This window comes from Chenopodium quinoa, unplaced genomic scaffold (assembly GCF_001683475.1).
Source record: "Chenopodium quinoa cultivar QQ74 unplaced genomic scaffold, ASM168347v1, whole genome shotgun sequence".
NCBI lineage: Eukaryota > Viridiplantae > Streptophyta > Magnoliopsida > Caryophyllales > Amaranthaceae > Chenopodium > Chenopodium quinoa.
In genome coordinates, this window is record NW_018743955.1 from 6,173,434 (window position 1) to 6,195,607 (window position 22,174).

The 22,174-nt window shown below is 33.2% G+C and overlaps 1 protein-coding gene across 1 annotated transcript; it reads left to right on the forward strand.

The window, feature by feature from the left end:
- The first annotated feature begins 851 nt into the window (after positions 1-851).
- LOC110689258 lies at positions 852-12,702 on the forward strand. Its single transcript, XM_021866001.1, has 21 exons — positions 852-978; positions 1,125-1,186; positions 1,442-1,607; positions 2,216-2,290; positions 4,131-4,246; positions 4,709-4,823; positions 5,411-5,539; positions 5,763-5,810; positions 5,911-6,119; positions 6,222-6,418; positions 6,532-6,827; positions 7,216-7,365; positions 7,486-7,839; positions 7,931-8,080; positions 8,208-8,283; positions 9,146-9,273; positions 9,391-9,591; positions 10,940-11,080; positions 11,171-11,296; positions 11,672-11,878; positions 12,271-12,702. The coding sequence occupies exons 3-21, from the start codon at positions 1,473-1,475 to the stop codon at positions 12,424-12,426; spliced, it is 3,009 nt and encodes a 1,002-aa protein (XP_021721693.1). The 5' UTR covers positions 852-978; positions 1,125-1,186; positions 1,442-1,472; the 3' UTR covers positions 12,427-12,702.
- The last annotated feature ends 9,472 nt before the right edge of the window (positions 12,703-22,174 follow it).

The following is a 22,174-nucleotide window of genomic DNA, read 5'->3' on the forward strand; positions in this document are numbered from 1 at the left end:
TTTCCTCTAGGTTTATTGTCCCCTGTTATAAATGTTACTTATTTTGTAAAGAGCTGATATATAGTTGATATATACTCATCTTCTGACTATTTAAATTATCATCAATTTATTCACTTTTATTTGAATTTTCAATTCGAAATTACACATTTTCTAAAATCAAACTTGCATATCCGACTACTAAAAATTCTAAAAACTAAATCTTCATGTATGTCATGGATGAACACTTGTTAAACAAACCGATAATCAAGTTGGAACAAGCAACCTAACAAACTAATTCACATGGGATACAAATCAATATACATGCTCCTTATAGTATGATAGCATATATAGGGATTATACACCGCACTACCCACCACACTCCCCTCAATCGAGGGTGTCTTAATCCAATGTTTTTTACTTTATCTTTTCTTAATCACTTTAATTAAAAAGGTCAATAAAATAGACAGTTCTACAAAAGGGGCAATTTCGTCTTTCCACCAATTACAAAAAAAATTCAGTCCCCTTAATTCCCGGGTTGGTTGGGCCACTTTCCCATCATTTTATCTCCCTTTTCGCCATGCAAACTTCACTCAGCAAAAAAAAAAAAAATAAGTACAAAAAAATTAATAACGTTCTTTTGCTAATTTCACTGTCTGTCACCTTTCTAATCTTGTCACCCCACCACATTATCAACCAATCAACCAACCACATTAAATGACTCTTAATGGGTCCCACTCTTCTTCAAAGATCTTGCATTTAATTTGATTTAGAGCTGTGACCGTTTCCGTCAACAGCACGTCAGTTTAGAATTATTATTATTAATATTTCTGTTAATTTTGACAAATTATTTCATTTTTATAAATTAAATAAAATTTGCCAAACTGTTAAATAATAATTATTAAATCTACATGTAAGAGAGAGACAGCGGAATAAGACAGAAAGAGGTGCCTGGGGGATCTGTAGGCTGTAGCCTCCCTCCCCCACTGGCTACAACTTCAGGTAATATTGAAATTTTTGTGAATTTTTATTTTATTTGGGATGTATTTTATTTTAAATGATTTTGATTTTGAATGAATTAATGGTTTAAATGATTATATTATATGATGAAATTTTGGAATTGTTTTAATTTGTTCACTCTGCTATAGGTTTAATCTGTTCAGAGGCGATCAAAGGTTGAAACTTTGTCAAATTTCAGGCAAATTTTTAGGTGGGGTTTGTTTAATTCGTGTTGTTTTTTGCTGAATTTTGTATACTTTGTTTGTTTTTAACAGAATTTGAGAGTACTCAATTGGTCAAATTGATGAATTTTATCTGGGATGTTGATTATTTATTGAACCCAATTGATGAACTTGCAGCATTATGCTAAATTGCGTAGCTTTTGCGTTAATTGTAGTATTTGATCAAGTGGGTCAATGCTTGATTATGCTCTAAATGATTGTATTTTTGATGTTGAATTATGAAGAACTAGGAGGGTTTGAATCTGGTAGTTGAAAATGGGGGTTATGTCCAGACGGGCTCTTCCTGTCTGTGGTAGCATCTGCATTTTCTGTCCGTCGCTGCGAGCGAGGTCAAGACAACCAGTGAAAAGATATAAGAAGCTCCTTGCAGAAATATTTCCTAAAAATCAGGTGAAAGTTTGCAGCTTTTTCTTAGCTTCTGACTTCAGAACTGTTGTTTGTGCGACTGATTCAGTGGATTTTGTTAAGTTTCTGTTTGGCTGGTTGTGTTAATTAGTGATCATAGCTGCAATTCCTACTTTCCCATGATCATAAAAAATAAATTTATGTTTTTGCTTTTATATGCCAATGGGAATATGGGATACTGCGAAAGCTGATGGAAATTTTAGTTGGAGAGTCTTATCAACATAAGTAGCACAAGCCATAAGGTGATATATGAATTTGATAATCTCGCTCTCTAAGCAAAAGCCTATGTAGAGATGTGGGTACAATTGATACTTTGAAGAAACATGACATTATGACAATGTTTGCAATTAGAGATACATTGCTTTGGGCAATTGATATGAATTTTATAATTTCAGGTGCAAAATTTCATGCTAAGATCCACACAATTTTAATTATCAGTTTTTTAATTTGTTATCTTTTGCTTAATTAAACAGTGTATAAAAGTAGAGCTGGTTTGCTAGAAAATGTGGGGAAAATCTTTAGACTACTTTTCCTGTGTGGATTTTGTTGATTGCCTTGAAACATCATGAGTTTCATATTGCTTCATTCCACAGGATATTGAGCCAAATGACAGAAAGATTGGGAAGCTTTGTGAATATGTATCAAAGAATCCGCTAAGAGTTCCTAAGGTGAATTTTGTTTTTTTTTTTTTTTTTTTTTTTTTTTTTTTTTTTTGTTTTTTTTTTTGGGACAAGGTATCTCAGCTAATTGAATATTTTCATCATCTCGGACACACAGTATACGTTTTGGCTTGCATTATATCTTGTAGTCCCTATATCACAGTTCTACCTTTACCAATAAGGCAATAAGTTTCCACCACATGTTACCAATATATGAATCTTACTTTGTGTGTTGTTCATTTATGACATACTCCCTATTATCTAGTTTTATCTTTTACACAATATTGGCACATACATTCAGAAAACTGTTATAGGGGTGAGCCAAAAGTTATGAAATATAAGTTTAATTAGTCATTAGAGAAAAATAGGTAAGAGAAAGTGTAGGAATTGTGAGGAAACAAAATTGATGTGATAAATAATTTCTTTTAGAGAAAATGGGGTCCTCATCACATTGTGGCTTCGGCAATTTTTTTTCCCTTATTGGACATTTTATTCGCCTTTTTTTTTTCCCAACTTTTATTCAATCGATTATCTTGCTATGCTCTTTTTACTTTTCGGACGGTTCCTTATGATGATTCATATTAGCCAACCCTTGTTTTTATTATGAGATATTGTTGTTGTTGTTGTTGTTACGGGATTGTGTCCAAGTGTTGACATGGCCATTGTGCCTAAAATTTGTCCAAAATGAATTGTCATATTTTGCTTCGGGAAGCCAAAATATATTATCTTAGCTTGTAAATATAATAGAGAAAAAGAGATGAAAAGAGAGTGGAGAATTAAGAGGGTGCTTAAGAGTAAGTGATCAGCGTGGTCTCATCAACTTATACTTACTTATTTGGACATACTCCCTCCGTGGCTCCGTGTTTTAATAAGTGTTACACTTACTAAATCCGGCTGTATTTTAAAAAGTGTTACACTTTCTTTTTTTTGGCAAAAAACTATATTTAAATATAATCTCTATCTCCTCTCATGGTCCCCTTCTAAATCCACTATTACTTTTTTTTATTATATTTTTCCTCTCACATTCATTACTTTTCACTAAACAAATAACCCCAGTACCCCACTATCGTTCTTTTATAATTTTTAATACTCCAACTACCCCCACTTATCTCTTATTTTATTTAAGTCAATTAAATTGCCTAAAACTATGTGCCGGTCAAACTGTAACACTTATTAAAACACAGAGGGAGTAATAAGTCCCCGCAAAATGTGTAATAGACAAAAGAAGTTCCAATAAGTTTTTACATACAAGCTTAGAAAATTTCATATAAGTTCGGATAAATCAAAATTAGTTAAATATAACACACATAAAAAGCAGGAAACCAAATGCTTTAATGAAAATTTATGATTTTTGCTCCTTTTCATCTAGCTGTAGATTGAGATATGACTTATATGATTGAAATGTTCTTGAAATGGTATGAAAATCTTTAGATGTTTATGAGTATTACTTGGATTTAGCATTTATCTGCTCTTCAGTTTACTGCCATATTTGTTAGCAAGTGTTCTATGATTATGACATAAGGCTCATAAAAGAAGCACATTTGAGTTACATTCTGACCTTGGGTGGCAGGGGCTTTGTTTTTTTTTATCCCTCTTTGTCGTCATAAAAATATCTCTTACTTTAATCTGAAAAGTGTTACTTGTTTATGATGATGATAATGATAATGATGATGATGGTCATCTATAAATGAATTTCTTATGTCTTCAAATTGCTGATCATGAAGGGTTGGAATTGTATTATGCTCTTTATTCTATTTGTCGTTTGACTTCAATGAAATATTGAACAATTAGACCTGCGGGCTTACTGAAACTTTTCATCTCATCCTATACATTTTTTTTTAATCTGTAGATAACGGAATACCTAGAACAACGATTTTACAAGGATTTACGAAATGGGAATGTTGGATCAGCAAAGGTTGTTCTGTGCGTGTACAGGAAATTTATATCTTCATGTAAGGAGCAGATGTGAGTATGACTTATCTTTGTTTGTTTGTTTTTATTTTATTTTACATTAATATAAGTTTTTAACTGATACAGTTTGGCCTTTCATTTTATTATTTACTCTGCCTGTTTGAAGTCATATATAGATCCAGAAAGGAGCCTTGAAAAAAAAAACCCTCCAAGGAGAAGGGGGGGGGGGGGTTGTGATTCCTGTATTGTTTTTCAGGGTGATAAAAAATTTTCATAGTGACCCCTCATAATATATGGTTGCTGTCAACTTTATCTTGCTATATGAAGACATGAACAACAAAAAAGTATCTCAGTACTTTTTGGTTGTCTTGAGATGATTCAATTCAATACAATTTTATTGCTTTTTCCTGCTTTGTTTCTTGAGTATGAAGTTCACAAGGTCATCAGTATGTTTAAATCCACTATTGTTAGTCCTTTTGAACATACGTCTTATGTTGGCACCTCAATTTCTTGCAGGCCATTGTTTGCGAGCAGTTTATTAGGAATCATTCGAACTCTTCTAGATCAAACGAGCCAAGAGGAAATGCAAATATTGGCTTGCAATGCCCTTGTCGACTTCTTAAATGTCCAGGTAAGGAACTAGTTTTTACTATCCAAACCATACCATACCATGTGATTAAACCAACCCTTCTGATTGGGCTTGTGGAGGAAGATAGTCAGTAGGATGGGGTACATATTTGATGCATTGATCCTGTAAACACAAGGTGGCATTTTGTTCCTAACAAGAAGACAGTTGACTGACCTAATTCACAACTAATTAGGACAAGAAGACACTTCTCATCTTGTTCATAGCTGTCCGATATTGAGAATTTTTAGTATTTTGCACTTGATTTTTTTTTTAAAATAAATTCATCCAGCTTCCAGAGGTATTGTGAATTTGTGATAATCATGTTAGTAGTTGTGCTCGATAATTCCTCTTGTGATATCTACACCAACATTAACACGTGTACATTGGCATTTATGCACTAGTGAAGAGTCAGATGAATGGTTATAGATGTGATCAGTGACAAATGATGTAACGTTTTAAGAGTTTATATCCTACGCAATATGAAGGAATGATACGTACACTCCTAATATTGATTATGTTTTTTAAGGTAACCATCTTTTTGGATAAGACTTACCCAGGATGAGGATGTTGACATTCTTAAGTTTCTGTAGGTGGAGAGCACATATATGTTCAACATAGAAGGTCTTGTTCCCAAACTTTGTCAACTAGCTCAAGAAGTAGGGAATGATGATAGATCTTTTTGCCTGCGGGCAGCTGGATTGCAAGCGCTTTCCTCAATGGTAATGTCTCCCTTGACTTTTCCAAGAGCATTCTGATCTTCTTCATCTATTCCTGCCTCATCTTCTACTGAATAATTCAGTCCAGAGATGTTACAATAGCTTAAAGATGCTCTCTTGTTAACTAATCTATTCTTAGGTGTCATTGCAATTATACTTGTGCAATAATTCGCTGACTTTTTTTTCTTTTCTTTTTTTTTTTTTTTTTAAACTGTTCTGTATATAGGTGCAATTCATGGGTGAACAGTCCCACATTCCCATGGAATTTGACAAAGTAAGGAGGCATCTGTGATATAATTATATATTATAAATAATCTTTGGGCTTAATTTTCTGTTTAGTCTGATTCCTTTATCTTATTTTGATAAATGGTTAGATCATATCGGCAACTTTAGATAATTTTGCGGATACCCAAATTATGCTTTTGAATGGCAAGCTGGATGGAGTAATTTGTGAAAGCCCAGATCAATGTAGCCGAGTATCAACAAACACAGATGATAATAGGCTGTCAACTGTAAACATTTGCAAAGATGTCACTTCTTCAGTGGACCTTCACAACATTAAACAACAATTAGAACTACCAATGTATGATGACACATCGACGCCTGTGTCATTCAGCTCATTCTTGTATATTTTATTGAGCTAGTCTTGATTTTTAGAAAACTTCTGTTTTGTCTCTTTTTGTAGGAATGCTTCAAAAAGTCCTTCTTATTGGGCTAAGGTCTGCTTGTATAATATGGCTGGCTTAGCGAAGGAAGCTACAACTGTCAGGCGTGTACTTGAACCCTTTTTCCATATTTTTGATTCAGAAGACTGCTGGTGTCCCGAGAGGGGGCTTGCCTTTTCTGTCTTGATGTATATGCAAGTGGTGTTGGAAGATTCAGGTTAACTTTAATGCTTGTCACTTGATTATACATAATACTATCATAGTCCAGTGATGTGTTACTATCCTGGATTTGGCTAGTCTTTCTTATTTTTATTAAATACTTTTCTGCAGCTGCGGAAAACTCTCATTTATTATTATCAATCTTGGTGAAGCACTTGGATCATAAAAATGTTGCCAAGCAGCCTCTTAAACAGATCAGTATCATTCATGTCATCAGGCAACTTGCACAGTATGTTAAGCAACAAGCTTCAGTTTCACTAACAGGTGCATTGACTGACCTAATAAAGCATCTACGCAAATGCATGCAATATTCAGTAGACGTATCTAGCTCTGGAAGTGGCGCAGAGAAGTTAAATGCAGATCTTCAGTCAGCATTAGAAAAATGTATCTCGCAGCTGTCAAGTAAGGTTTGTTATATAATCTTCCCTTCTCATTTTTCTTTAACATGCAAGGTGCAATTTAAGTTTGGATCCTACAAATGTTACACTGTGAATTCCTCTAAAAATCACATAAAGAAATGTGTACTTATTGATTTGCATTTTTTTATTTAGAGCATGCCTAAATCTATTAAAAAAATTAGTATGTTAATATTCCTTTTCTCCCCCATACCCTTTGTTATACTTTCTTTATTTTATTGTTACTATTTTTTCGTATGGGCTGGGGTGGAGAACAAGGGTAGGTAGGGAGATTAAGCATGAACTTAATGGATTTTATTTTTCAGATAACTACTATTCTATGTCTTTTTTTTTTTTTCTTTAGGTTCTAACTTGGAAATGTATGAAATGGTATTAACAGGTTGGAGATGTTGGGCCAATTCTTGATATGATGGCCGTAGTGCTTGAGAATGTTCCAAATAGCAACATTGTTGCCAGAACAACGATCTTCTCTGTTTATCGCACTGCTCGGATAGTATCTTCCCTACCCAATATATCTTATCACAAAAAGGTGAAATGTGTGTGTGTGTGTGTTTTTTTTTTTTAAAAAAAAAAAATAAAATTTGAATACTTACGGCATGCTATAATTTCGAACCATATTTAACATCTGGCCTATTTGCTTAATTTTCAGACCTTTCCTGATGCTTTATTTCACCAACTGCTTTTAGCCATGAGCCATACAGATAATGAAACTCGAATCGGGGCACACCGCATATTGGCCTCTGTGCTTATGCCCTCTTTGATTTGCCCTTGGTCAGACCTAAAAGAGCTGGCTTTGCTAAACGGTTTTGGGCCTTCATCCATTCTTCCAAAATTGGAAGCAAAAGGTGGAAGTAACTCCATTCCTGAGGAAAGTGAAGAGAAAGTACAATCTATGGACACATTGGAAGACAGCCAGAGATGGAATGATGTAAATCAGTCTCAAGTTTGTCGATCACATAGTAACTCTTACAGTTTTAAGAGTGCTATGACCAATGGAAATATGGTGAGGATAAAAGGTTATGCATAGTTTTCTTCTGTTTTCGCTCTTGCTTAAATGCATGTAATTTATTTTAACCATTTTTTGTGGTTTCCAGGAGCTTGCTTCACTTAGACTGAGTAGTCATCAAGTCAGTCTCTTGCTTTCCTCTATCTGGGTTCAGGCAACTTGTAGAGAAAATATTCCTTTCAATTTTGAAGCAATGGCTCACACTTACAGTATTGCTTTGCTACTGACCCGGACCAAGGTTTGAATTTTCTTTCTGCTTTGCTACTGAGTACTGACTATTTCGTTGTGCTTCGTAAATGTTCCATTAGCCTTGCGTATACCCGAGTTTATCTTCTTCACTTGCATAACTTGACTTAATATGACAGACTTCCAGTCATGTGGCTCTGGTTAGGTGTTTCCAGTTAGCATTTTCTCTGAGGAGCATATCCCTTGATCAAGAAGGTACTCTTTCTCATCTGCTTTCACTTTTGTTCCTCAGCTATTGACAGAAATATTTCAGCTTGAAACCATTTAAAACATTCGCTTGACGTCTGAAATTTGTCTCTTTTTCCTACATTTTAGTATTTGTTCAGAGATTATTATAAGCAGTTTCTTCTTGCCTATCAGGGTGCCCCCAACCTGACAAATATAATTGCCTTTGGTCTTTCTCTCCCAGAAGAAAAAAATAGGGTTGCATTTGTTCTTCATTAGTTTTATATCAGGCAGAAACCACTGCTCAAAACCCATATTATAATCAAGCTTAATGTTGTTGGATATTGCAGTGTCCAGCACTACTACTTCTGCTCATATGCTGCATCCCATGAACATACAAAACGGAATATCTTAGCCCTTTGGACTTTCCTAATGGGCAGCCTTGCACTTTTTAAAAGGAAACATGGTCAAATGACAGAAATATTACCTCAGCGAGTGGGTTCTAATAACTACTATAAATGCCTTTTTTTTTGGATCCCGTGACTTCTCTTTTGAAACTTATATGACCACTATATAAAGCACTTGTTTGTTTATACAATTAGTGAGATATAGGGATGATATTCAACAAAGTTGACTTTTGGAAGTCAATTCATAATAGGTATTAGGTGTTTATTTTTTCATTATTACTAATCTTTGCTTCACCAGGATCTTTAGAGAATTGATGTAATTGGTGAATAATACTGAACATCAGTGTCCGAGAGAAATAGTTGTCCAGTTCTTTTGAGTCTTTTAGGGTTAAAGTCTTCAAATTCTGGAGCTATGCTGATTTTCTGCTTATATATTAGAGATTTTATATGTGCATCCCTTTTAACTGTATGTTTGCTTATTGAAGGAGGTCTACAACCATCTCGAAGAAGATCTCTCTTCACCATGGCATCGAGCATGCTTATATTTTCAGCAAGAGCAGGCAATCTTCCGGAGCTGATCCCTATTGTTAAATCATCTTTGACAAATATAACTGTAATATGCCCCACTCAAGATTGATCTGCAGAGGATTGCTTTTTCTCTGTTACATGTTAGCCTTCATAATACATCCCAATGTTAATATTGATGGCTAATTTTTTTTTTTCATGGCAGGTTGATCCTTATCTGGAGTTGGTTGACAATATCAGACTCGAAGCAGTCATCCAGAAACTAGTTGATGGTGGAAGGACCTATGGATCAGATGAAGATGAATTTGCTGCATTAAAATCTCTTTCAGCTGTAGAATCAGATGAACAACAGTTGAAAGAAACTGTTTTATCTCACTTGATTTCCAAATTCAAGGAGTTATCAGAGGTAATTGGCCTGCATCCAATCAGTTTCTAGTGAAACCTAGCTTTTCACACTATGATCTGTTACCCTGTAGTTTAATGGTATTTAAAGACTTAAGCCCCTATTCATTTAACAGAGATTTTAAGAATGTTTCTCGTTTAAGATTCGATTCTTAAAGTGAAGAATTAAACAACATGAATTAAGATTGTTTTGACTCTTAGCATATATGTTTACTTCTCTCACCTGTGTAAACCTAGAAGAAACAAGCTAAATGTTTAACAAAGGTGCTAGTGAAGGGACATATGCGGTCTCCTCTTGTAGCCAACATATACAGAATATTTAAGAGCAAAGCCCTTATTGTGTTATTGCCCTAGTGTGAACCTTATGGCCTACCTTTCCTTCCCAATCTCTCTCCTCTCTCAACTAAAAAACAACATATATAACTTAGTGAGGGGGTGGGGGGGTGGGGTGGGGGGAATGCTCCATTCATCCTATTGGCAGATCCCAGTACATTTCAAATCAAAAACATGAGCTTAAGAAATATGAGACTTCTGCATCTTCTTTCCATGTTCGTTTGATGAGTAATCCACACTCTTCAACACTCATTTTCCTCAATGTTTCATCCAGGATAGAGCTTTCTACCTTTACTTGATCTATTCCTTCGTTTACTTCAGCATCATACCTGCACTGATCTCTTCATCAGTAATTACTATATTCCATTTTAATGGTTATTACAAAGCCTTCCTTAGCTTGCACATTCGGTGCCTGGTACGTTGTTTTAGCAGCTAATTATTTTTGTTTGTATGTGGGACAATATTCTACCCAGTACTTGAAAGTGACATGCCTTTAGCAACTTCATGTACTAAAATGTTTTAATCTAACAGGTTGAGATGAATGAGTTAAATTGAATATATCTATTAATGTGGAAATTTTTGTGTTGAACAAAGGTCTTTAGAAGGTAATAATGAGAGAAATGATCAAAGGTAGTTTGGGAAAATGTTGCATGGAAGAACTGGAATTTATCAAAAACGATTTAGCCAACCAGATTGATTGGCCGGGTAAGAGTACACATGGAAGTTTATTTAGGAAGGGCATTGACCCTTCTTACATTTAAGAAATCCCATTTTCTTGATCTAAATGAATCAGGACCAACTTTTATTCTTGACGAGTCTTTATACTACAATGGTTTTATGTTTGGCTGGGTGAGCTTGAAAATATATGTCGTATATAGTCTATATTTGGCCGTGTAATCAAGTGATTTATTGTATAGGCTCCCAAATATTTGATACATTATGAAGTTGAGAGAATGTGACAAATTCCTCATACAGTATTTAAACCAACTCTTCATACTTTGCGTGCTTGTTTTATGCAGGATGAATTATCTAGCATAAAGAAACAACTTTTGCAGGGATTTTCACCAGATGAGTCATATCCTTTGGGTGCTCCATTATTCATGGAGACACCACAACAAAGCTTCCCACTTGCACAGCTAGACTTTCAATCTTTTGACGAGGTTAGATTTCTGTGTGTTATGTCTTGTGTATCTTCCCTTTGTTAGGCTGAAGATCAGAACTTTTTTCAACCATGTTGAATTTGTACTCAGGTGGGCACTTCATTGTTTGACGAAGCCTTACCTGATGCTAGTGGAAGCCAAAGCCAATCTGGTCGTAAGACATCCAGTTCCTCCAATGCACTTGATATTCTAAATGTGAATCAGCTTCTCGAGTCGGTGAGTTCAGTTTCCATCTATGCTATGTTATACCTGTTGATTCATTCTAGAAATGTCTAGGTTTTGTGCTACAACCTTATGGTCTTAGTCTGATGAAGGGGGTTAAGGAAACCTTACACTATCTTTTGCTTTTTGTTGGTGTTTGGTTTTTCAAACTTAAGTTTTTTTATATATCGAGAAAAGTTTTCCTTTATTTGTTGCGTTTCAAATATTTGCTGCTCCTGGTAGGCAAAATATCGATAAATCTGGTGAATCCAATGATTCATCTTAAAGTAAAATTTCAATTCAGCCTATGCAATGCTACCAGAAAGCGACTTGCTATCAGTTTCTTGATACCTTTAGTCCTTCATGGTCTCATCTTTCTGTATTAAACAGGTGTTGGAAACAGCTCAACAAGTGGCTAACTTGCCTTCCTCCACCACCCTCATATCGTATGACCAAGTGAGAAACCAATGTGAGGCCCTTGTGACTGGTAAGCAACAGAAGATGTCAGTGCTCCAAAGTTTCAAGCAGCAACAGGAAACCAAAGCTATTGTTCTTGCTGATGATACTGAGATGAAGAGGCCCACAATCATGGACAGGGTAAGATAACATGTAGTGTTTTCTCTTTCTGACAATGCCAAGTATCGATCATCCTTCCTTTGATTGGGTCAGAACCCTCTTTAATAGTATTTGGGAACTTGGGAAGGAAACCCCTTTGTCAAGGGAGATCATGGGTCTTAAATCCGGTTTTTGCTGGTAGCCGAGTAGGGTTCCATGCCATTGTTGTCTTCCCCCCTCCACCCCTTAGATTATAAACAAATAAATAAAAATAAAAAATAAGGTAAGAAAAAAGAAAAGACATGACAGGTTTAGTCTACCATATAATTATTTGGAACCTTGATACATTCTAGTGATCTAGTAATTCTACTACCAAATTTCATCAGACTAGCCCTTTCATTTGGACTTGACTTATTCCTTTTATTGTTGATCAGCCTATGGAGGAGGAACCTATTCCAGATTCGATAGGCAAAGAAATGATCCAACGCCATGATCAGTTGTATCCTTGCTCATTGGAGTATGGTTATCAATCTTTTCGGTTACCACCTGCAAGCCCCTATGACAAGTTTTTGAAAGCTGCTGGATGCTAAATTGAACAGGTTAACTCTGTATTTCATGTATGTAATAGTATAATAATTCCATTTTTTTTCCTTTTATAATCTCCATTTCTTTGTAAGTTTACCATAAGTGGTTAATTTTTTCATTCTTTGTAATAGAAAGTTATGTTATATAGTATACAAGTTGAAATATAAAAATTTTTGGTTGGTTGAGTTGTGATAAAAGTATAGAACCATGTTGAGACACCTAAATTGGTGTTTTAACTTGCAACCGTAATCAGCAGAATGTATCTTTTATTAAAAAAAAAATATTGATGTAATAATTTAGGATTTGTATATAGTTTGCTTTGCTGTTTTTTTTTTTTCAGACTTGGTTGTTCGTGGATCAGAGGAGGAAATTCTAGTAACCACATCCGCAGTTGAGGAGTTATGCATCACCGGGTTGGTGCAAATGTGCAATAGGTGTTAGTAATTAGTCGAAAGGTGTTGAAGACTCAAATTGGGTGCAAATGGGAGGTGGGCTGTGTTTCGGGTGAAAATCTAGGACGGTGGTCTAGGAAATTAACGCGACATCAAACATATCAACGCAACATCAAACATTCAATGTTTAACTTGAACTAGTAATATAATAGGGTGAAATATACCCTTGTAGCATGAATCTAGAAGTTTCATTGACAATAAAATTGCTCCTTGTGTGAAAAGCAAACATGACTAGCTTTCAATGTATAAGCAAGAACTTTAAGAAATCAGCCCTAATTGCATTACGATTATTAAATCTTTGTAGGTATGTAAAATACCACTCGTATTCGAGTGTGACCCTATAGGTTCATTAAACTATGATAGGAGGTTCATAAAACTAAATATTATGACTGTCTATGTTGAATGAATACCTTATACCCAATCATAATATTAGTGATTGCCAATTACTCGTAGGACACAACTATAATTATTAGAAGGTAGAAGATTCTCATATTAAACTACTCCGTTAACACAAGAAAACAGAGAAAATTATTAAAGCCGTATTACACACTTTGTGAAAATTTGAAATTAATTTGATAAATAAACTAAGGATCGAAAAAAAAATATCTTACTTTTAGAGGGTTGTAATACCATGTTAAATGAAAGAAGTTTTAGAGAAATTGGCTTAACTTTGAATGGAGAAGTTTATGACAATCTTAAGACCAAAATAAAGGGCAATATTCCTTGGAAAAATAAATTTTGTAATCTAATTATAAACAATTTCATCAACTTTATCTACTTAGAAGGTAAAAACCTACCACTCAAAATGATATTCTTATGAATAAACATTATTGTTGATATATTTACGTCCCTCAATGATAGACCTTGTTTGCAAGAATTTGAATATGAAGTTTGGAAATTTTTATGACAAATGATTTAATTTTAATTTTTTTTTAAACCTAATTTAATTTTAATTTGAGGTAAAAGTAAAGAATACTTCAATCAACATCTTCTTTATTTTTTATCTACAAAATTAACTTGCTTATGAGGAAAACTAGGTTATCTCCTTGCGATGCACGATTACGGTTAGAATTTAACTTTTTTGTAATTTATATTTTGTATATGAAGATTAGAATTAAATATAAATTTTTTTTGACAAATAACGAAAGGAAAAAAAATTGAAACCATGCTCAAACATAAAGTAAATTAGCTTTGTGAAACTGTAGTTTAGGAGAGAAACTTGATTAATTGAATTTTAAATAGACATTGATGCATTAATGTTTAAAATTAAATAATAATCATTTATAATGATTGATGACATCACACATAAAATTGAAGAAAAAAAAATTGATGTAAATATGCCACGTAAGATAATTTGAGGATGGATGGGTGGAATAGATAATTTGCGGGTTGATGATGTCCGCAATGTTTTGTTTTATTGATAGTAAATAGATAAATAGAATAGATACAAAATCCGCTTCGAATAAAACTCATGTGATATTTAGTATGATAGGTTCATAAATAACATACCCAACATTAGTTTAGCTAAAAAAAATTAAGTTGCAAAAATTGGTTTAGAAGTCATTCTTTTCAGTAATATTTATATAGTACTAGAGTGTATTAGAGCAAGATTAGCGCAGTCTCCATCTTAAGACTTCAATCCATTGCCATATCAGCTTTTTAGATTAAATTTAATTATTCATCTCTTCAATTGACATACTAATTTTTTTTACATATAAATTAAATTATTATAGTATTTTAAAAAAAAAATATTAACTGAGTGTTAAATTGAGTCTGAAGTTGAGTCTTGAATTTTCAAAACTGCACTTCAGATTTTATTTAGACCAAACTTCATAAATGATTAAAAATAATAAAGTCTTGTCTTAACATCACAAAATTAGAAAATTGAAAAACTTTTATATACACCCGATTTACACTAATATTAGTGTACATCAAACGGTATAAGAGTAACTTTTAACTTATTTAAGGATAATTTTTTGCCTTTTTTTGGATAACTTTAAATATAATACAATTTTTTATATAAATAGACAACAAGAAAATGTAACACCCCAATAATTCTCTCTTAAAACCTGTAAATACCCTGAACAAAATCCAAGAGAATTACTGGCGTGCTACCGCCACGTGTTCAAACGTTAAGGCTTTTTCAAAAAATAGCAGCGGAAAACTAAATCAAGTATAAATAAGTTTCAAAACCAACAACCAAAACCAAATTAAATCTTACATCTTGGAACCCTTAAGGCCCTTATTCAAAACCCCACAAAAGTAATAAATAAATAAAACCATAGTTTAAATAAATTCAAACTTATGAAAAGAAATAAACTGCGAATAATAACCAACTCTCTACTCAAAATCCCACAACCCTGATGTGAATGATGCGTATGTAAGAACCTGTGGTTAATCTGCTCCCCAATATTACAAGTGTAAAAGTTGGATCGTCACAGGGTCATTGAAAGGCGAAGGCCATGACCAAAGAAAGACACACAGTACACAAAAGCACGCAATCAGCAAAGCTGAGTACATACAAGCTGCGAAACATATAAGAAATCCATAACATGCTACTAATAATCAATCATCATACATCATTAAATTATAAACTCAACACACGACTCAACTATTTATATTACTAAGACTCCATTAATTAATAATAGGTAAATCATTATTTTTATTCTTTGGATTACGCAATAGACAAGGTTGTCCAACCCATGCTCCATTTGGAACATCAATAAAAGAAAAACCCCATGCCTCCTTTCGGAAACATCAATAAACATCCAACGACCACGGGCGCGACTCCGTGACCGTAGTTAGTATGAGATCTCGTCTAACTCCTAGTTTTAAAAAAATATTTGAAATTTGAGACTCGTAGAACAGACAGCCTCGATAAAAGTACACGGCTAATACCCCGTGTACCCCAACCCCTGATTGTCATTACTCCAGAAGTGCACCAATCCAGAGTTTTATTGCTCATCCATCTTGCACTTTACGTGATTTACAGGTTTAGACTTAGTGATGACTCATATACATTTCAATACAAACATCCCAAAAACAATTCAATCAAACATGGCAAATTCTCAATTTAGATTCTTGATTTATTAGTGACAAACAACATTTATTAATGATTCCATTACTACCTCGGTGTATAAACACCTTGAGTGCGTAAGGCTCCCCAAAACCTTAACCTCGTCTTACAAGACTTGAATTTCTCCTTTACTCATCATGTTTACAAAATCATGAATGAGTAATAATTTGATCTTTACACCAATCACATAGCGTTGCCTTTAAGCGCACCTTGCATAATTAAAGCACAAATAATACTTGCATTATAAACTAGTGCACATCATTTGAAATTCACAATGTATAACCAAACAATTTAACCCACTCAATCCTATACATGATACTAAGTTCTCGATCCGTCCTTAAACATGCACCTACAAGCAAGGTTTCGTAACTTGTACGTACCTTGAGCAAACGAATTGGTATGCCACTTTACTAACTAGAAATCACCTTCAATAAACTCCTCTCCTAAACCAAATAATAACATCTCAATCAATACCCAATCAATCAAATTTACAGCAATACAAACTTACTTTAAAACCTTCAAAATCCAATCAATTAAACAACACTTTAAAACCTTCCCTTTAGTTAAAATTATAGGCTTATATATAGTTCTTTATATTTCCTTCATAAAAACCTTAAAATACATCATTATACATGAAATTACAGCAAGTTTAAAGTTTAATAAAAATCTTAAAATTATTTAAAAACCCCTAATAATCTTCCTTTTTAATGGGTGATTAAACCCTCTTTATAAAACATCAAAAGTAGTACTTAGAAACTATTTTCAGCACTTAAAACTTCAATAAAACATATATTTATGCTTAATTAACTTTAAACAAAATTAATTTTATTAATCAAACTCAAGGATAATATTTTAGGTATAAAAAAACTTCGTAAAAATCAAAAACTGCCCGAGAATCATATTTAGAGGTTGAATTTGACCACAATAGGGTGGTGATCACTACCAAATGTAGTGAGTCTTTGTTGAAACGTTGTTTCCACATGAAAAAACACTACTCTTTTGTCAAAATCGGATGATTTCAGAACCTGACTGGGATTTAAACGGGATTAATATTAATGAACGAAAATCTAAAAAAAATCAAAACACGAATTTACATGTTCAAAATAATCTAGAATTAAGTTAAACTAATCATTAGTTATAAATCACCAAAATTTCAAAACATCATTACTATAAAAGCCCTAAATCAATTGTTCATAAAAACCCTAAAATCATGATTTTCAATAATTAAAAACCCTAGGTTATAAAATTTACAAACTCTGAAAAATATGACACTTATAAAATCTGAAATTATAAAGTTTAATCATCAAAATACAATTTGATACTAATTAAATTACTTTCAAACAATAAAATCAAAATCCATAAATCAATAATTATAATTATACAAATTAATAAAACAAAGGAGAGAAAAATTAAGACTAACCTTTTTGTGTGGGAAATTTTTGGGGATTAATGGGATATTTATAGGAGAGAATACTATAAGGTAAGTAAGAAGATTGTGCCTCATAAAATTATTGGGCCAATTAGGTAAATGAAATGGACTAGGCTTTGTTTGTATGATCATGAATTGTAGAACATAGGTTCATAAAATAGTTTGTGCTAAAATAATTTTTGACCAATATTAATAATTTGAAACTTTTGTAATTAAATTCCGGAAAAGTACAAATAAATATTATAAATAAAATAAAATTTTATTTATAAAATATTTAAAAATACGGGGGATTGCAGAAAAGTTTTATAATGGTACTTTAATTACATTCAATCACTAATAATTGATTTTTAGTCATTTAAAATGTGATTCGCGTGGATAATTTTTATTTGTAATGGGTTGCTTTTATGCATATTGGAATAACTTTTAGGAAAAATTGAGTTTATAAATCCCAACTTTGGGCGGTTTACTATGAAAAATCCCAACTATGCATTATCTCTCAAAAATCCCAACTTTGATACCCATCTTCTTTTAAAGATCCAAGATGATCGGTTACCTGAAGAGAAGGTTAACTCATTTTTTCTATTAAAAAAAAAATTGCCACTTGTCAGAATTTTAGTGGTCTAAAAAATAAAATTAATTGTTTTTTTTAAAAATTTGATTTGTTCAAAAAAAAAAAAAAAACCCAGCCCCCACCCCCATCCCGGAAAACACCCCACCCCACCCCGCTGAAAATCGCTCCCCATCCCCGAATACCCTCCCCCGTCGCCGGAAAACGACGCCCACCCTTCCCCCACCCTCGATAATCCCTCCCTGTCGCCGGAATCCTGCGAAAAACCCTCCCCCACCCTCGCGAAACCCTCCACCCAAAACCCCCGCCCTCGAAATCGCCCCCCTCCCTTCCCCCACTCATGAAATCGACCCATGGTTGGGGGAGGGGAAGGGGGCATTTTCGAAGGTGGGGGTTAGGGGAGGGGTGTTTTTCGGGTTAGGGGGTTAGTGGGTAGATTTCACGAGGGTGAGAGATGGTTGGTTATCGGATTCCGGCGATGGGGAGGGGGTTATCGGGGGTGAGGGACGATAATCCGGCGGGTGGGGTGCGGGTAGGGTGTTTTCCATGGGGGCTGTTGTTTTAATTTTTTTGGTTTTTTTTTAATTATTTTTTTACCAATCCCGTGTTGACACGTGGATTGTAATCTAAAGTAATAGGTTTGGTGACCTATTGGGATCTTTAAAAGCAAATAGGTATCAAAGTTAGGATTTTTTAGGGATAATGCATAGTTGAGATTTTTCATAGTAAATCGCCCAAAGTTGGGATTTATAAACTCAATTTTTCCTAACTTTTATTCATTTCAGGAGTAACTTTTGATCACTTTAGCCTATCTTTATAATGGATGTACATTAATAATTGTACACCCGGTAAAAGTATGTGTAGAAAATTATGATGTCATCTAGTGTAATCCCCTGTATTTTTAAATATTTTATAAATGAAATTTTATTTTATTTATAATATTTATTTGTACTTTTCCGGAATTTAATTACAAAAGTTTCAAATTATTAATATTGGTCAAAAATTATTTTAGCACAAACTATTTTATGAACCTATGTTCTACAATTCATGATCAAACAAAGCCTAGTCCATTTCATTTACCTAATTGACCCAATAATTTTATGAGGCCCAATCTTCTTACTTACCCTACAACATACTCTCCTATAAATACCCCATTAATCCCCAAAAAATTTCTCACACAAAAAGGTTAGTCTTATTTTCTCTCTCCTTTGTTTTATTAATTTGTATAATTATAATTATTGATTTATGGATTTTGATTTTATTGTTTGAAAGTAATTTAATTAGTATCAAGTTGTATGACTTAATTTGGTTTTATTCGTTGGTTTTGAAACTTATTTATAACTGATTTAGTTTTTCCGCTGCTATTTTATGATAAAGCCTTAACGTTTGAACATGTGGCGGTAGCACGCCAGTAATTCTCTTGAATATTGTTCAGGGTCCTCACAGGTTTAAAGAGAGAATTATTGGGGTGTTACATCTATAATCTTAAGACCTATGGTTAATCTTTCTCACAATATATTTGGTAGTTATCAATGTGAAGTGTTGGTAGTTATAGTGGGCAAGGTAGTTATTTGTAACTTTTTAGAAAATGATTTGAAATGCATTGGATTTGAGTATTGGGGTTTTGGATGATGGTGGTGAAGTGTTGTAAAAAAAAAAAAAAAAAAAAAAAAAAAAAACTTTTAAATTATAATCCTACTAGAATGTACCCATGCCAATGCATGGGACATATGTATGTTTAGGGAAAAAAAATTAGTATAAGTGGAAGTTATATATTCTTTTTGGAAGGAAGTTATAGTTTTGTTTTAAGTTAATTATTTGGAGTTGTAGGAGTTATTTGGAAGTTATTTTCCAAAAAAAAAATGCATGAGAATTAAGAGTTGGGGTTTTGGAGTGATGTAGTTAAGTGTTGCAAAATAACTCTTAAATTATATATAAGATAAGTATAAAAATCTTAAATTTTACTTTGTACAAAAGACATATAAAGTGAAAGGGGTTTTAGGTGATAAATTTTATTTTCCCAAAATACCCCTTTTGGTTTTTTTTTTTTTTTTTTTAAAAAACATAAAAAAACACTACCATCCTTACAAAATTGAGCCCTTTCCCTAAATAATGTTGGGAAATGATCTAATTCCCAAATTACAGCTAGTCTTTTTTTAATTCCCACCATACCGTCCACGTCACCGGTTCAGTGGGAATTTTTTTAAAAAATAGGTTTATTAGAAAACCGCTACTTCAAGTAGCGGTGTGCTACTGAAAACCGCTACTTCAAGTAGCGGTTTACATGTTAGAAACCGCTACTTGAAGTAGCGGTTTGTATTTACTAATTAATTTTTTAATAAAATCACTTTCTCCCCTTCCATTGTAAAGTAATTCAGCAAATTCATCCAAAAAGAAAAAAAAAAATTCGAACGACACTCCTCAAGTAGTCTTCCAACGCAGCAATCCCTCGCGCTGGAAGCCGTTTTCGCCACCATCGACGCCTTCCTACGGTTGTTTGCCGACAATGATTGTTGTGAGAATATAACCAGAAACGAGGATATATCAAAGGATTTGTGATTGCCGACACCGATTGCACGCCAAATTGCACCGATTATCAAAGGTTTATGGAACTTGGGGATACAACTATTCAAGTACTTGAAGGTTTAATTTTGACTGATTTACAGATATTTTGTATTTAAAGAAAAACTTACAAAACAAACCCATAAACCGCTACTTCAAGTAGCGGTGTTTTGAGGAAAACCGCTACTTGAAGTAGCGGTTTACAGAATTAAAACCGCTACTTAGCGGTTTGTTGCTGGACTGAGAAAAAAAAAAACCGGTTTGTTTTCCTTAGCTGACGTGGACAGTATAATGGGAATTGAATTAAAAAAAGAGTAGCTGTAATTTGGGAATTAGATAATTTCCCAACATTATTTAGGGAAAGGGCTCTAAAAAATTAAAAAAAAACTACCATCTTAGTTCAAAAAAAAAAAAAAACTTCCATCTTTTTCTTTTTTGATTCTTTTTTTAGGGAAGTCAAACTTATTATTTAGCCTACATGATATCACCAACATATTTTTTAATTATATTTAATCAACAATTTTTAAACCCATTAATATTGTTTTATTTAGAATTAAGAAAATAATATTGTGGAAAAATAAAAGAGAGAGAATCGAGCTTGATAAATTACTTATATTGCACACGCACCCATTACTCTTAGCTTGTATAGATAATTGAGTAGTTATTGTGCACATGCTTTACGCTAATAATCTAATATTCATCCTAATACCGACATGTCTGTTAATTACACAAATAAGTCCTTTTTATTTTTTTTTTTAAAAAGCTCGAATAAACCTGTATATATATATTTATGAGAGCCTGTTGTGTTCACCAGGGTGTACCGTACACCTTTATATATGAGCAAAAATTAATGAGCAAATAACCCGGGTATACGGTACATCCGGTTGTATATAACAAACTCTACTATTTTAAGCATATTATGCAATCATCGCACTTTAAAAATATCTTTTGATGTATTAAGGGTCTGTTCTCATTGACTGAACTGAACTGAATTGAACTGAACCGAACTGCAATGAATATTTTATAAGAGAAGGAAATTAGAAGCTGAACTGAACTAAAATGAACTGAATTTCAACGTAAGAGAACAGGCCCTAAGTGAGCAACTCACAATCAACATAAAACTAAACACAAATACGATCAGAATTCCCATGTTGCCGATCCCAACTTAATTTTGAATTCTAAATTATTTAACAAATAACCATTGAAAATAAACTATGCTCATGCATTTTGATTTTTTCTACGGAGTATAATATACTATATTGTACGTAATCAAAGCAAACCGTCTTACATGAGAGTATGAGATAAGCCAATCGAGGCACTACTCATTTCACTTTATTAAATTCTCTCTCATTTGCAAAAGTATTTGTGCAAATTTAACTTTGTAAATTTTGTTTTTCCATGTACTTTGATTACTTTCTCCCTCTACTTTTTTGCATACCCAATGTAAATTTACTTTTTCAATGTACTTTTGTTACCTCTTATTTATGTTATTAATTTCCATGATTTTATACCAAAAGTGACTATCAAAAGAGGACGGACGAAGAGAGTATTAATTTAAAATTTGTTCGCACTTCAATTCATCAAAAATAAGTTTACGACAAATTTAATTAAGTTAAGGAAAAAATTTTTGTGAACTTCCTCAAAAAAAAAAATTAAATTAAATAAT

Bases quoted from the DNA above. Each gene is read 5' to 3' on its own strand.
- LOC110689258 (XM_021866001.1), top strand. From the start codon at position 1,473: ATGGGGGTTATGTCCAGACGGGCTCTTCCTGTCTGTGGTAGCATCTGC. The intron at 1,608-2,215 runs GTGAAAGTTTGC...TTCATTCCACAG, and splicing joins AAATATTTCCTAAAAATCAG to GATATTGAGCCAAATGACAG. The intron at 11,297-11,671 runs GTGAGTTCAGTT...TGTATTAAACAG, and splicing joins TGAATCAGCTTCTCGAGTCG to GTGTTGGAAACAGCTCAACA.